The sequence below is a fragment of the Anomaloglossus baeobatrachus genome, chromosome 2, assembly GCF_048569485.1.
Source record: "Anomaloglossus baeobatrachus isolate aAnoBae1 chromosome 2, aAnoBae1.hap1, whole genome shotgun sequence".
Taxonomy (NCBI): domain Eukaryota; kingdom Metazoa; phylum Chordata; class Amphibia; order Anura; family Aromobatidae; genus Anomaloglossus; species Anomaloglossus baeobatrachus.
The window spans coordinates 489,772,354-489,784,424 of record NC_134354.1 but is presented as its reverse complement, the minus strand read 5'-3'; the positions used below and the strand labels follow the sequence as shown (position 1 = coordinate 489,784,424).

The 12,071-nt window shown below is 49.6% G+C and overlaps 1 protein-coding gene across 1 annotated transcript in view; it reads right to left on the bottom strand.

Moving 5' to 3' along the window:
* PDCL3 (phosducin like 3) overlaps nucleotides 1–11,751 on the bottom strand; it is a 51,090-nt gene extending 39,339 nt beyond the window's left edge. The window contains exons 1-3 of the mRNA XM_075334265.1: nucleotides 11,644–11,751; nucleotides 5,612–5,732; nucleotides 3,083–3,173 (exon numbers count right to left, since the gene is read on the bottom strand). Of these exons, the coding sequence (XP_075190380.1) occupies nucleotides 3,083–3,173; nucleotides 5,612–5,732; nucleotides 11,644–11,649 (218 nt within the window). The 5' untranslated portion in view covers nucleotides 11,650–11,751. The remainder of the gene's footprint in view (nucleotides 1–3,082; nucleotides 3,174–5,611; nucleotides 5,733–11,643) is intronic.
* Nucleotides 11,752–12,071: the final 320 nt, after the last annotated feature.

Below are 12,071 nucleotides of genomic sequence, written 5' to 3'. Positions count from 1 at the left end.
CCGAGGATGCGGTTTGTGGAGACCGAAAGTCATGAGGAGGCCGCCTTGGGGACGGCTCCTCCGGCGGTCTTTTTAGGACGTGACTTAGACCGCCATGCAGAAGAGTTGCTCTGGCCCTTCTGTGACCTGTTGGACGTGGAGGAATGGGACCTGGCTGAGGGCCGAAAGGACTGAAACCTCGGTTGAATCTTTCGCTGCTGAGGTCTGTTCGGTTTAGACTGGGGTAAGGACGAGTCCTTTCCCTTGGATTGCTTGATAATTTCGTCCAATTGCTCGCCAAACAAGCGGTCGCCGGAAAATGGCAAACCGGTTAAGAACTTCTTGGAAGCAGAGTCTGCCTTCCATTCTCGTAGCCACATGGCCCTGCGGACTGCCACCGAATTGGCGGATGCTACCGCTGTACGGCTCACCGAGTCGAGGACAGCGTTCATGGCGTAGGACGAAAAAGCCGACGCCTGAGAAGTCAAAGACACGACCTGCGGAGCAGAGGTACGTGTGACCGCATTAATCTCAGACAGACAAGCTGAGATAGCCTGGAGTGCCCACACGGCTGCAAATGCTGGAGCAAAAGACGCACCTATGGCTTCATAGATGGATTTCATCAGGAGCTCTATTTGCCTGTCAGTGGCATCTTTGAGCGATGAGCCATCGGCCACTGATACCACGGATCTAGCCGCCAGCCTAGAGACTGGAGGATCCACCTTGGGACACTGAGCCCAACCCTTAACTACGTCAGGTGGGAAGGGGTAACGTGTGTCATTAAGGCGCTTAGTAAAGCGCTTGTCCGGATATGCTCTGTGCTTCCGGACAGCATCCCTGAAGTTAGAGTGATCGAAAAAAGCACTCCTTGTACGTTTGGGAAACCTAAACTGGTGTTTCTCCTGTTGTGAAGCTGACTCCTCAACAGGTGGAGTTGGAGGAGGAAGTTCTAGCACCTGGTTAATGGACGCTATAAGGTCATTTACAATGGCGTCTCCTTCAGGTGTATCAAGATTGAGAGCACCGTCAGGATCAGAGCCCTGAGCTGCAACCTCCGCCTCATCCTCCAGAGAGTCCTCATGCTGAGACCCTGAGCAGCGTGATGAAGTGGATGAAGGTCCCCAGCGAGCCCGCTTAGACGGTCTGTGACTGCGGTCCGAGTCGGAGTCCTCCCCGTGGGACCTATGTGTCACCTCAGGAGCAGTTTGCTTCTCCAACCGAGGGGGGCCTGGGGTCAATGATTCAACAGTGCCCGGGGCCTGTGTTACCGGTCTGGACTGCAAAGCTTCAAGTATCTTAGCAGACCATTTGTCCATAGACTGAGCCATGGATTGTGAAAGGGACTAAGAAAGTTTCTCAGCCAACACTGCAAACTCTGTCCCTGCCACCTGGACAGTGGCAGCCGGTGGTTCTACCTGAGCCGAGGGTCCCACCAGTGCCTGAGGCTCCGGCTGAGTGAGTGTCACAGGGGCCGAGCATTGCACACAATGAGGGTAGGTGGAACCTGCAGGTAACATAGCCGCACAAGAGGTACAAGTTGCAAAAAAAGCCTGTGCCTTGGCACCCTTGCTTTTTGCAGACGACATGCTGTTATCTCCTCTTAGCAAACAGTGAGGGTATATAGCCAAGCAAATACTGCGGCCGAGCAGAGCAAATGTATACCCAATATGGATATATATATATATACACTGCGGCACCCAGGGGGGCCAGCACCTTTAACAGGTGCGGCTTACCGACCGCGCTCAGCGGTTGTGTGTCCACCAGATTCCCTGCCTGGGCCTCCCAGAGTTGTGGAGCTCTATCTGAAGTTCTCCTCCGGCAGCAGCGATGATAACAATGGCTGCCAGCGTTCTGAGAGGAGGAGGGAGCCGTGGGCGTGCCTCAGAAAGTGCGGGAATCTGGTGCCCCACGGTGCTCAGTGAGGGGGGAGGAGGATACTAAGTATGCTCCAGCCCTCACCGCTGACGTTCACCGCTGACGTTCAGTCTAGCGTCCCGCCCTTGCCCCTGACTGGCAGGCCCGGGGGCGGGAATATGCGGTACTAGGCCGCAAAAGCCGGGGACTCGATTTATAAGCGCGGCCGGCAAACAGGCGCGGTCGGCGCGGTAGTCCCGGCGACCCCAAACACAGAGCAGCTGCTGCAGCGTCCGATCCACAGGCGCTCTATGCGCCGTCCCCAAGGGGACACAGAGTACCTCAGAGAAGCAGGGCCTGTCCCTGATGACATCCAGTCTCCTGTCCGTCAGGTTCCCACAGGGGCTGCGGAGGGAGCCCGGTCCCAGTGCCTGGTGACCGGTTAGGATCCCACTTCTCCCAGAGCCCCTAAGGGATGGGGAAGGATAACGGCATGTGGCTCCAGCCTTTGTACCCGCAATGGGTACCTCAACCTTAACAGCACCGCCGACCAAAGTGGGGTGAGAAGGGAGCATGCCGGGGGCCCTGGGGCCCTCTTGTCTTCCATCCGATAAAGTCAGCAGCTGCTGCTGACTAAAATGTGGAGCTTGCGTGAATGTGTGCCTCCTTCAACACAAAGCATAAAACTGATGGGCCCGTGATGCACGGGAGGGTGTATAGCAGAGGGGAGGGGTTACACTTTTTAAAGTGTAATAACTTTGTGTGGCCTCCGGAGGCAGAAGCTATACACCCAATTGTCTGGGTCTCCCAATGGAGCGACAAAGAAACCTTGATTTTATTCCTATAATAGAAATGTCAATAAAAATGACTCATCAAGGCCAACATTCTCGCCGGGCGTGATGAGGAGGTGTGATCGAGTCAGATGCATTAGATTCATGAAGAGGTACGCTATGCCACAAATCTCACTCAGTCAAGTAGTGAGACTTCTGGAGTAGGGAACGCCTCATCATGATGTAGAAGAGCAGTGACGTCATGCCCCTGCCACTCCCCATCCCGTTCATTTTGTCAAAGCTAAGAGAAACTGGAGTGAAAACTCAAAAAGCAGCAAGATCTAGGCGACTTTCCAAAGTCAGGTATTATTAGAAGCAGAACAAAATTCTTGTAAGCCGCAAGGATTTTTTTTGTTCCCCCCCCCCTTTTAGGTTTTTACTTTTTTTTGTTAAAAAAAAACAGGAATTAGGTTGCTCACCTGTATTGTTCTATTGCTCTCTCATCTTCCTCACTAAATTCATCTTCATTCTCCTCAAGTTCTTCTAGTGTCATGTCCTCATATGTTTTTACTGAAGAAAAAAACCCCAAAACATTATATATTTTAAATCAAGAGATTCAAACAAACAATCTGAATAAAGTAAATCCTAATTATCATAGACACAGAACACTTCACAAATAGTCTACTGTAGACATATACAGCACTGCCGTTACACGACAGTATACAATGGTCCGGACTCATCATTTAGCATTTATTCAAGTCACTTTTACTTCCTTGATATCGTGGTAGTCGCTGATTGTTTTTGTGTCAAATTGATGTGTGGCGCCCCTGAGGCTTCAGGCGCCACAGGGTACTGCACCTGATCTAAGGTGTGGTGCTCATCCCAGATACCTGGGAGATAAGTAACGGTTCCACACAACACCACATACTTCACACTGCAGACTGTCCTCCCTAATGGGGACTGAGACCAATAAGGGTCACAAAGGGAGGGGGAGGGGGGTTGGGAGTCACCACAGCGGTTGGGTCTATAGGATGCCACCGCACTGGATCTGGGAGGAGGAGTCACCGGGGAGTGGGAGGAGCCAAAGAACCATTAGTGACAGTTTGAGTGGGAAGTCAGGAGGGACTTCGGTGGAGAGAGGAGCTTACCGAGTGACGTCGGTGTAACATAGGAGTTACAGTCGCCGGTGGGATACGGTGTCAGTTCCCCCGGAATCGGCACAGTCGGGGTGCAGAGCCCTAGGTTAGGGGACGCTTCAAGCTCGCCTAATAAATCTACTGGGAGAGGAGAGTCCATGTTTCTTCACCCACCACAGTGTCCAGGGCACAGCAGCACATAGAGCCTGGGAATTGAGACTTAGATCCAGCCCACTACAGGTTTGCGCTGCCTGCGAACTGACTGGGATTTTTATACACAAAAAGGGAACCCAAAGTAGCTTTAAGCCACGGGGACTCGCCAACAACAGAGCGCATAGAGGAAGGGCCCACCAGTCATAATACCGGCACTGGGATCCGAACAGTTCAGGACCACCTGTAGCCCATCTTGGTGGAGACCGGCGGGCATAAAAGAATCGGTGAGTAAACAACTTGAACCGCAGCCCGTGTCGTCTGTTTACTTGCCGTCGCTCTGTAACTCAGCGACACCGTCACTACAACCATCCTTCCTGGGGCCTAGCTCTGCTTGCAGAGAGCTGAAACATCCTAGCTGCGTCACACCATCAGTCCCAGCAGTGAAAGACACTACGCAGCGGCGGCTCCCTCTCGTGGCCGCAAACCGCAACTGGCATCACGAACTTTAATTATCTCTAAACTACAACTCCCATCATCATCCCCTTTATTTATTAAAAGACACCGCCAGGGTCATGGATCTGGATCCCGCCACTGCTGACGTCCCCGGACTAGTCCAGCCCGACTCCGCGTACCCCCGGCCCTGGAGCAGGGCGTGTCAGATGAAAACATCGAATGTGGTTCACGAGTTCAGCACATAATGCTCTTTGACTTCAACCTACTTTTGCAATTTTTAGCACCAAAAGTCGCAAATGCTTTGAAAAGCCACCACAAAAAAAATGCACCACCTCTGAGTTGCTAGACCACTTGGATATAAAAGTTAACTCATTAGGTGGACAAAACATAAAAATGTTTTACTCCTCTCTGCAGCCTCTATTAGGCTGTGTGTCCACGGGAGAATGTAGCTGCGGATTTTTCTGCATCAAAATCCGCAGCTATCCCGCAAAATCCGCACCTTTTCAAATTGCCGCGGATTTTGGTGTGGATTTTTTTTTCCTCCAATTTTAAAGCCAAAATCCGGATGAAAATCCGCAACAATAATTGACATGTTGCAGATTTTTCCGGACCAAAATCCGCACGAAATCCGCTGCGGAAAAATCCTCAGCATGGGCACAGCATTTCCAAAATGCCATAGAAATTGCTGGGAAGTAGCTGTGCTGCAGATTTTCAGGAAATCCGCGGCTTTTCCGCGAGAAATCCACGGCAAAATCCGCGCATTTTCCGCAGCGTGGGCACATAGCCTAACAGTGTGTGTCCAGTTAAAAGGTCGTAGTACGACGTACTATAAGCACAATTATACATACACCTTTACGAATAAAGAGGGATCAATGAGTTTTGTAAAATAAAATATATAAATAGGGAACTAAACTGATCTTCAGAAAGGTTAGCATTACATGTAAAAAACACTCACAAAAACAAAGGGGGGTGGGGGGTGGGGTGGAGGCTTCATTTAAACCTATTGAGGCTCTACAAAGAGCATCTGTCCATTTTCACGATACTTACCACTACATTTTTTCCTGGTACAATGAGGGATACTATAGTAAAGACCCAATGGACCACAATACATTTAATAGGGTCTGTCAGGTGCTATTGCCGTCCACCATGTCATAAATCTGATTCTGCCATCAATTTTGTTTCTCCCGTAACAGAATAAGACAGTAGAATCGATAGGTGCGAGTGTGAATAAGGCTTTACTCTGCTATTATTACATCAGGTACTCACCAACTGATTGCTGCTTGTGGATCTCTGCTTCTTCCTCTTCATCCTCTTTTGGTACCTCCTTAGGAGGAAGGATGCCTTTTCTGCGCAAGATATCATTCCACTCTGTATCTGCGTTGGGGTCCTGAAATGATGTGAATTGTGTTAAACTGTGCATCTATTGATTGTATGACACACAAGCGCAATGAAATGTCCTTATATGCCATGGCTGCAAACCAAGGTGGTTGTGCACATGTGTGCAGCTCTCTGCAATGAAGCCAATGGCGTTAGAGCTGCTGATATGAGTATGACATTTATGTTTCCAAAGTTCAGAAACGCAAGTAAATCAATGCACAAAACACTGATATGATAACTGCATTAGTGCATGCAAATACCATGTTAAGATGCAATATCCTATACCACGTATCACATGCAACATCTTCACATGGTGACACATTTAAATAACACATTAGGTGACCCTGTGACACTTGGTCAGGGCCTACTCATATCATCCTCTATGTAGTTTGTGACAGTCATGTAACTTTAAAGGGAACCAATCAGCAGGATTTTCATATATAAAGCCAGTGCTATTATACTAGCACTAGGATGCTGGATGTAAGCATAACTTCTGTACTGAGATTGGAGGTTTTATTTCAGAAATACGTGCAAGTAAAGTTCCAGCAATGCACTGCTATTTGATTGACAGGTGCAACAGGAAGGGAATATGTGGGTCGGATCTTGGTATCTATTCCCGCCTCTGTTGCTGCCATAAACGTTAATTCTGGCAACAACAGACAAGACTGGGGCGGGAATAGATAGCAAGACCCAACCCAAATATTCCCTTTCTGTTGCACTTGTCAATCAAATAGCAGTGCATTGCTGGAACTTTACTTACACATATTTCTGAAATTGAACAAAAGCTATGCTTATATTCAGCATCCTAGTGCTGGTTGGTTTTCTTTAAGATGTGTCATCAGCAATGTTTCAGATCATAGTCATACTCAGATTACATGTTTTTAGTGTGTTTTGCAGCGGTCATTTACTAAAAACACACGTTATTTAAAATTTTAATTGCAGATTTTCCGCATCTAATGCAAGTCTATGGTGAAAATGCAAAATAAAAGTATACTAGCAAGAAAAAAATTGACACGTTGCGTATTTGAAACCGCACTGCAGGTTAGATTACGCTGCGTAAGAAGGAAAAAGGAAGCACAGTGGACAGGGAATCTATCAATTCCATCCACTTTTCTGGAAGATGCCATGTGTCAAAATACACAGCGCCACAAAAAAACCTAACTGTGGGAAAACAGCCCTAACGAGACACTACATTTATGAATATGTTTTTCTCTGCGCTCAACACTTTGGGTCAGAGACTCTGCCAAGCGAGGGGTGAGAGGCGTGCACACCCCTCCAATATCCTAACTATAAGCCTACATGATATCCTTCTTAAAGTGAAAGCACTAGCTACGCCATCACTCTGAAACCACCATCATCTCCAGATCTATCCTACCACGAGCTTTTGCCTGGTGAAAGGCCTGTGACCCCAATGTTGCGCTCAGAAGAAAATATATTCATAACTGCAGTGCATCTTGTTCCATCTCCTCTGAAGCTTTCTGAGTGTGGTCCGCTGTATGGAACAGGCATTCTAGCTCTATTTGTGCAGCCTAGTCTCACATACACAGCTGATGGAGCAGACAGTTTCTGGGGTTGGCGTAGACCTCTGGAGCGCCCGCACTGGATCCGCGGAGGTGATGGGGGGCAAATGTGACTGTTTACAAATTTAAAACCATACATGCATAAAAATGTTCCTGTATGGCCGGCCTGTTACACCTCCCATAATAGAATTATCTGTTCTATATGAGCGGGCCGCTGCCAAATGGATCACCCTGTCCCACTATTATCAGTCAGGGGAGCCCATAAACAGACTGTTCGCAAATACCTCCAACATAGTCTAATGTGTATAGAGGCCTTTAGTCTATGTGCGCACTAGAAAAGTGATTTTTCTCAAGAAAATTTCTTGAGAAACTTCTGGGAGTTGAAGATTACCGCACCTACGGTAAAAAAACGCGGGAAAACCGCATGCGTTTTTGCCGCGGTTTTTCCGCAGGTTGGTCCCTACTTTTTTTTATGCTGTAACTGCAATAAATATTATTATAGATAATCGATAGACAGACAGATAATGGATAGATAGATAGATAGATAGATGAGAAAGACCTATATAAATGTCCCACCCTCCTGCATTTTCTAAGCTGGCACCCTTTAGTGACTTTCATGTGGCACTAAAGGGTGCCTAGTCTTGTATTTAGCCAAAAAATAAATAAACAATTTAAAAAAAAAATGACGTGGGGTCCCCCCATCTTTTGAAGCCAGCTAGGGTAAAGCAGACGGCTGCAGCCTGCAGACCACAGCTGGCAGCTTCACCTTGGCTGGTAATCCAAAACAGAGGGTACCCCACGCTGTTATTTTACATTAAATAAATAATTTAAAACAAAAAACGTGGGGTCCCCCCCAAATTGGATCACCAGCCAAGGTAAAGCGGACAGCTGTGGTCTGGTATTCTCAGACTAGGGAGGTCCACTGTTATTGGACACTACCCAGCCTAAAAATAGCAGGACGCAGTCGCCCCAGAAGTGGCGCATCCATTAGACGTGCCAATCCTGGCGCTTCGCCCCAACTCATCCCGTTGCCCTGGTGTGGTGGCAAACGGGTTAATATATGGGGTTGATGCCAGATGTGTAATGTCACCTGGCATCAAGCCCTGGGGTTAGTGATGTCACGCGTCTATCAGATACCTGACATCACCAACCCAGTCAGTAAGAAATAAAAAAATAGACAACAAAAAAAGTTTTATTTGAAAAAAAACACTCCCAAAATATTCCCTCTTTCACCAATTTATTGAAAAGAACAATCAATTCCACGTCCGGCGTAATCCAATAAGGATGGGGGTCCCACGACGATCCATACCATAGTCACTGTCCCAGTTAATGAAGAACAGAATGTTCCCCATTGGCTGGGAGAGCAATGCAGTGACCTGAGCTAACATCAATAGGTCAGCCCAGGTCACTGCAGGGGATGATGGGCGCTGCTTCAGGAGGTTAGATGAGATCATTACCTGCAGTGACGATCTCCTGCACTGTTGACGTCAGCGCCGTCACTGCCTTCTATGCCCGCCGCGTTCTCAGCAGTATCGTGAGAGCCCGTGACGTCACTGCTAGTGACAATGTCGGGCCGCCCGCGAGACAGGAATAGACGACAGTGACAGCACTGACGTCAGGAGGCAGGAGATCGTCACTGCAGGTAATGACCTCATCTAACCTCCTGAAGCAGCGCTCGTCATCCCCGCGGCTGCCCGCACTGCAGCGTGATAAGCTGCTGATACTGCGGGCAGACACTGACACTGCTGTGCTGGCAGCGGCTGGGCTGGAGCGGGACACAAACTGCACGGGCACCTGGAGGTCACACGGAAGTGCTTCTGTGCGGCGTCCAGGGAGTGTGACGTCTGTGTTTACTCTGCTCCGCTTCCTCTTCTGTCATAATGACATCACTTTCTGCAAAACCGCAGGCAGCGATGAGCATTACCGCAGGTAAATCGCGGCTATACCGAGGGTATACCGCACATCATTTGCTACCTGCGGTATACACCCGGAATTTCACGATTACATTACAGTGAATGGAGTGAAATACCGCAGGTACCTGCGGAAAAGAAGTGACATGCACATTTTCTCAAGAAATTCTGATCAAAGAATTTTCTTGAGAAAAAAAACGCAGTGTGTGCACAGCTATTTTTTTTTCCCATAGGTTTTGCTGGGAAATGTCTGCAGAAAGATTACAAACATTTCTCAAGAAATTTCCGCAGCAAAAACACGGGTAAAAACGCAGTGCGCGCACAAGGCCTAAAGGAGGTTGTAGTGTTTGGATTTATATCCTATCGAATAGATATAGGGTAACTTTCCTGATCGCTGGTACCCCCACCGATCCTAAGGATGAGGCCTCTAAAGAGCTCTGTGGTCATTCTGCACCATTCAGTCTCTATGGGATATAGCAGAAAGCAGTAACTGGCACTTTACATTCAAAATTAATGGACCAAAGGTGCGTATGAGAGACCATTGCTACATTCACAAAGCATTGTCTCAGGATCGTGGGGCCCAGGATTGGATCCTACTGAACTTAATCCAGACCCCTATAAGGCTGCTTTCACACATCCGTTTTTTGCTGTGCAGCACAATCCGGCGCTTTGCAGAAAAACAGCAACCGTTTTTTTTTTGCCGCCGGTTGCGTTTTTTTTGCATAGACTTTCATTAGTGCCAGATTGTGCCGCATGGGCTTGCGTTCGGTCCGGTTTTTGCCGCATGCGGCAGATTTAGCTGATGCGGCGGCCGGATGGAAAGTTGCCTGGCACGTTTATTTGTCCGGAAAAAAAAAACGCATTGCGCCGCATCCGGCGCGATTTGCAATGCATGCCTATGGACGCCACATGCGGCGTCCTGCGGCAAACACCGCATCCGGCCGCTGCATGCAGTTTTTTACACTGCGCATGCTCAGTAGCGTGCCGCAAGCGGCAAAAACCGAACGGGCCGCATGTCAAAAACTTATGCAAAGGATGCGGTTTTGTCGCCGCATCCGTTGCATAGGGTTTAGAGCCGGATTGGCCGACTCTGCTAAAGCCGGATGTGTGAAAGCAGCCTTAGACTACTTATTCTGTTATAGTGACCCCAGCTGGTACTCTAAGCGATAACGTCCCACATCTTCTCGTACAAGTGTCACAGCCGGAGCCACTTATTGATGGACATGTGGTACAGTGGGATCCACTGGGGCTGTGGTGCTGGAGTACAGAGGTAAGTAATCAACATTTAGGCATCAGCACGAACCAGTCTTTTGATCAGAACTAGTGATGAGCGAGTATGCTTGTCACTACTTGGTACTCGCACGAGTATCACTGTACTCGGGCTACTCGGCGGGGACCGAGTAATTTCGCGATACTCGTGCTGTACTCGTGGTCTTCATGTTGGCGCTCTTTTTAGAGCCAGCCCTTATGCAGGGATTGGCTGGCAGACCACTGCAATGCCACAGCCCTGTTACTTGTGGAATTGCAGTGATTGGCCGGCCTCACAGCATGACCGTGCCTTTAGCCCGACACTTCCCCGCTCGGCTACGGCCCCTCCCGCACTCCGCGTGTATATATATATGCACGCTTACACACACGTTTTTTTTTTCAATTTACAGTTTTATGGTTTCTACATGCTGCCGGTGGTCATTTCAGAATAATACTCGGGTCTCCCATAGGATAACATTGGGCTCGGTGCTCGGGCCGAGTACACGAGTATTTTGGGATGCTCGGCCCGAGCCTCGAGCACCCGAACATTTTAGTACTCACTCATCACTAATCAGAACATGTGCACGATTAGGGTATGGAGTGTATGGGGGGGTGGGTATGGAGTGTGTGGGGGGGGTGGGTATGGAGTGTGTGGGGGGGGTGGGTATGGAGTGTGTGGGGGGGTGGGTATGGAGTGTGTGGGGGGGGTGGGTATGGAGTGTGTGGGGGGGGTGGGTATGGAGTGTATGGGGGGGGTGGGTATGGAGTGTATGGGGGGGGTGGGTATGGAGTGTATGGGGGGGGGTGGGTATGGAGTGTATGGGGGGGTGGGTATGGAGTGTATGGGGGGGTGGGTATGGAGTGTATGGGGGGTGGGTATGGAGTGTATGGGGGGTGGGTATGGAGTGTATGGGGGGTGGGTATGGAGTGTATGGGGGGGTGGGTATGGGGTGTATGGGGGGGGTGGGTATGGGGTGTATGGGGGGGAGGGTAAGGAGTGTATGGGGGGGAGGGTAAGGAGTGTATGGGGTGGGAGGTTTTCTGTCCCAATTGAATTTCAATAAGAAAGATGAACTACCCTACTTAAATACTACCATACTGGCAGCGTTTCCCAGGACCATGGACATGAATGGGAAAGTTATCACCAGTAAGGCGCAGCGCTACTCCAAATAGAGAGGCATGGACGCTGCCCGGAAACCAGGAAAGACACAGCACTACACACTGGTCACAGCACTGCACTAACCTGCATGGCGGCGACAATACGTAGACTCTACGGAAAACAAGTGAATGGGCACGGCTAGGGGAAGCAATTCTCTGTCACACAGCACATGACTTCCGGTTTTAGCGATCTCCATATAAGGAAGTGCCGTACTGTCTGAGGCTGTGTGACGGGAGCAGCTGCGCTGTGGAGGGGGGCGTGTGTTGGAGGGGGGGGGGCGTGTGTTGGAAGGGGGGGGGGCGTGTGTTGGAAGGGGGGGGGCGTGTGTTGGAAGGGGGGCGTGTGTTGGAGGGGGGGCGTGTGTTGGAGCTGGGCGTGTGTCGGAGGGAGCGTGTGTTGGGGGGGCGTGTTTTGCAGTACGCTTGTGATGCTGCCTGAGGAGGAGTGTACTGCTGCTGGAGGGCGTGTGCTTCTGCTTGATGCGCGTGCTACTGTGGATGCATATGCTGGAG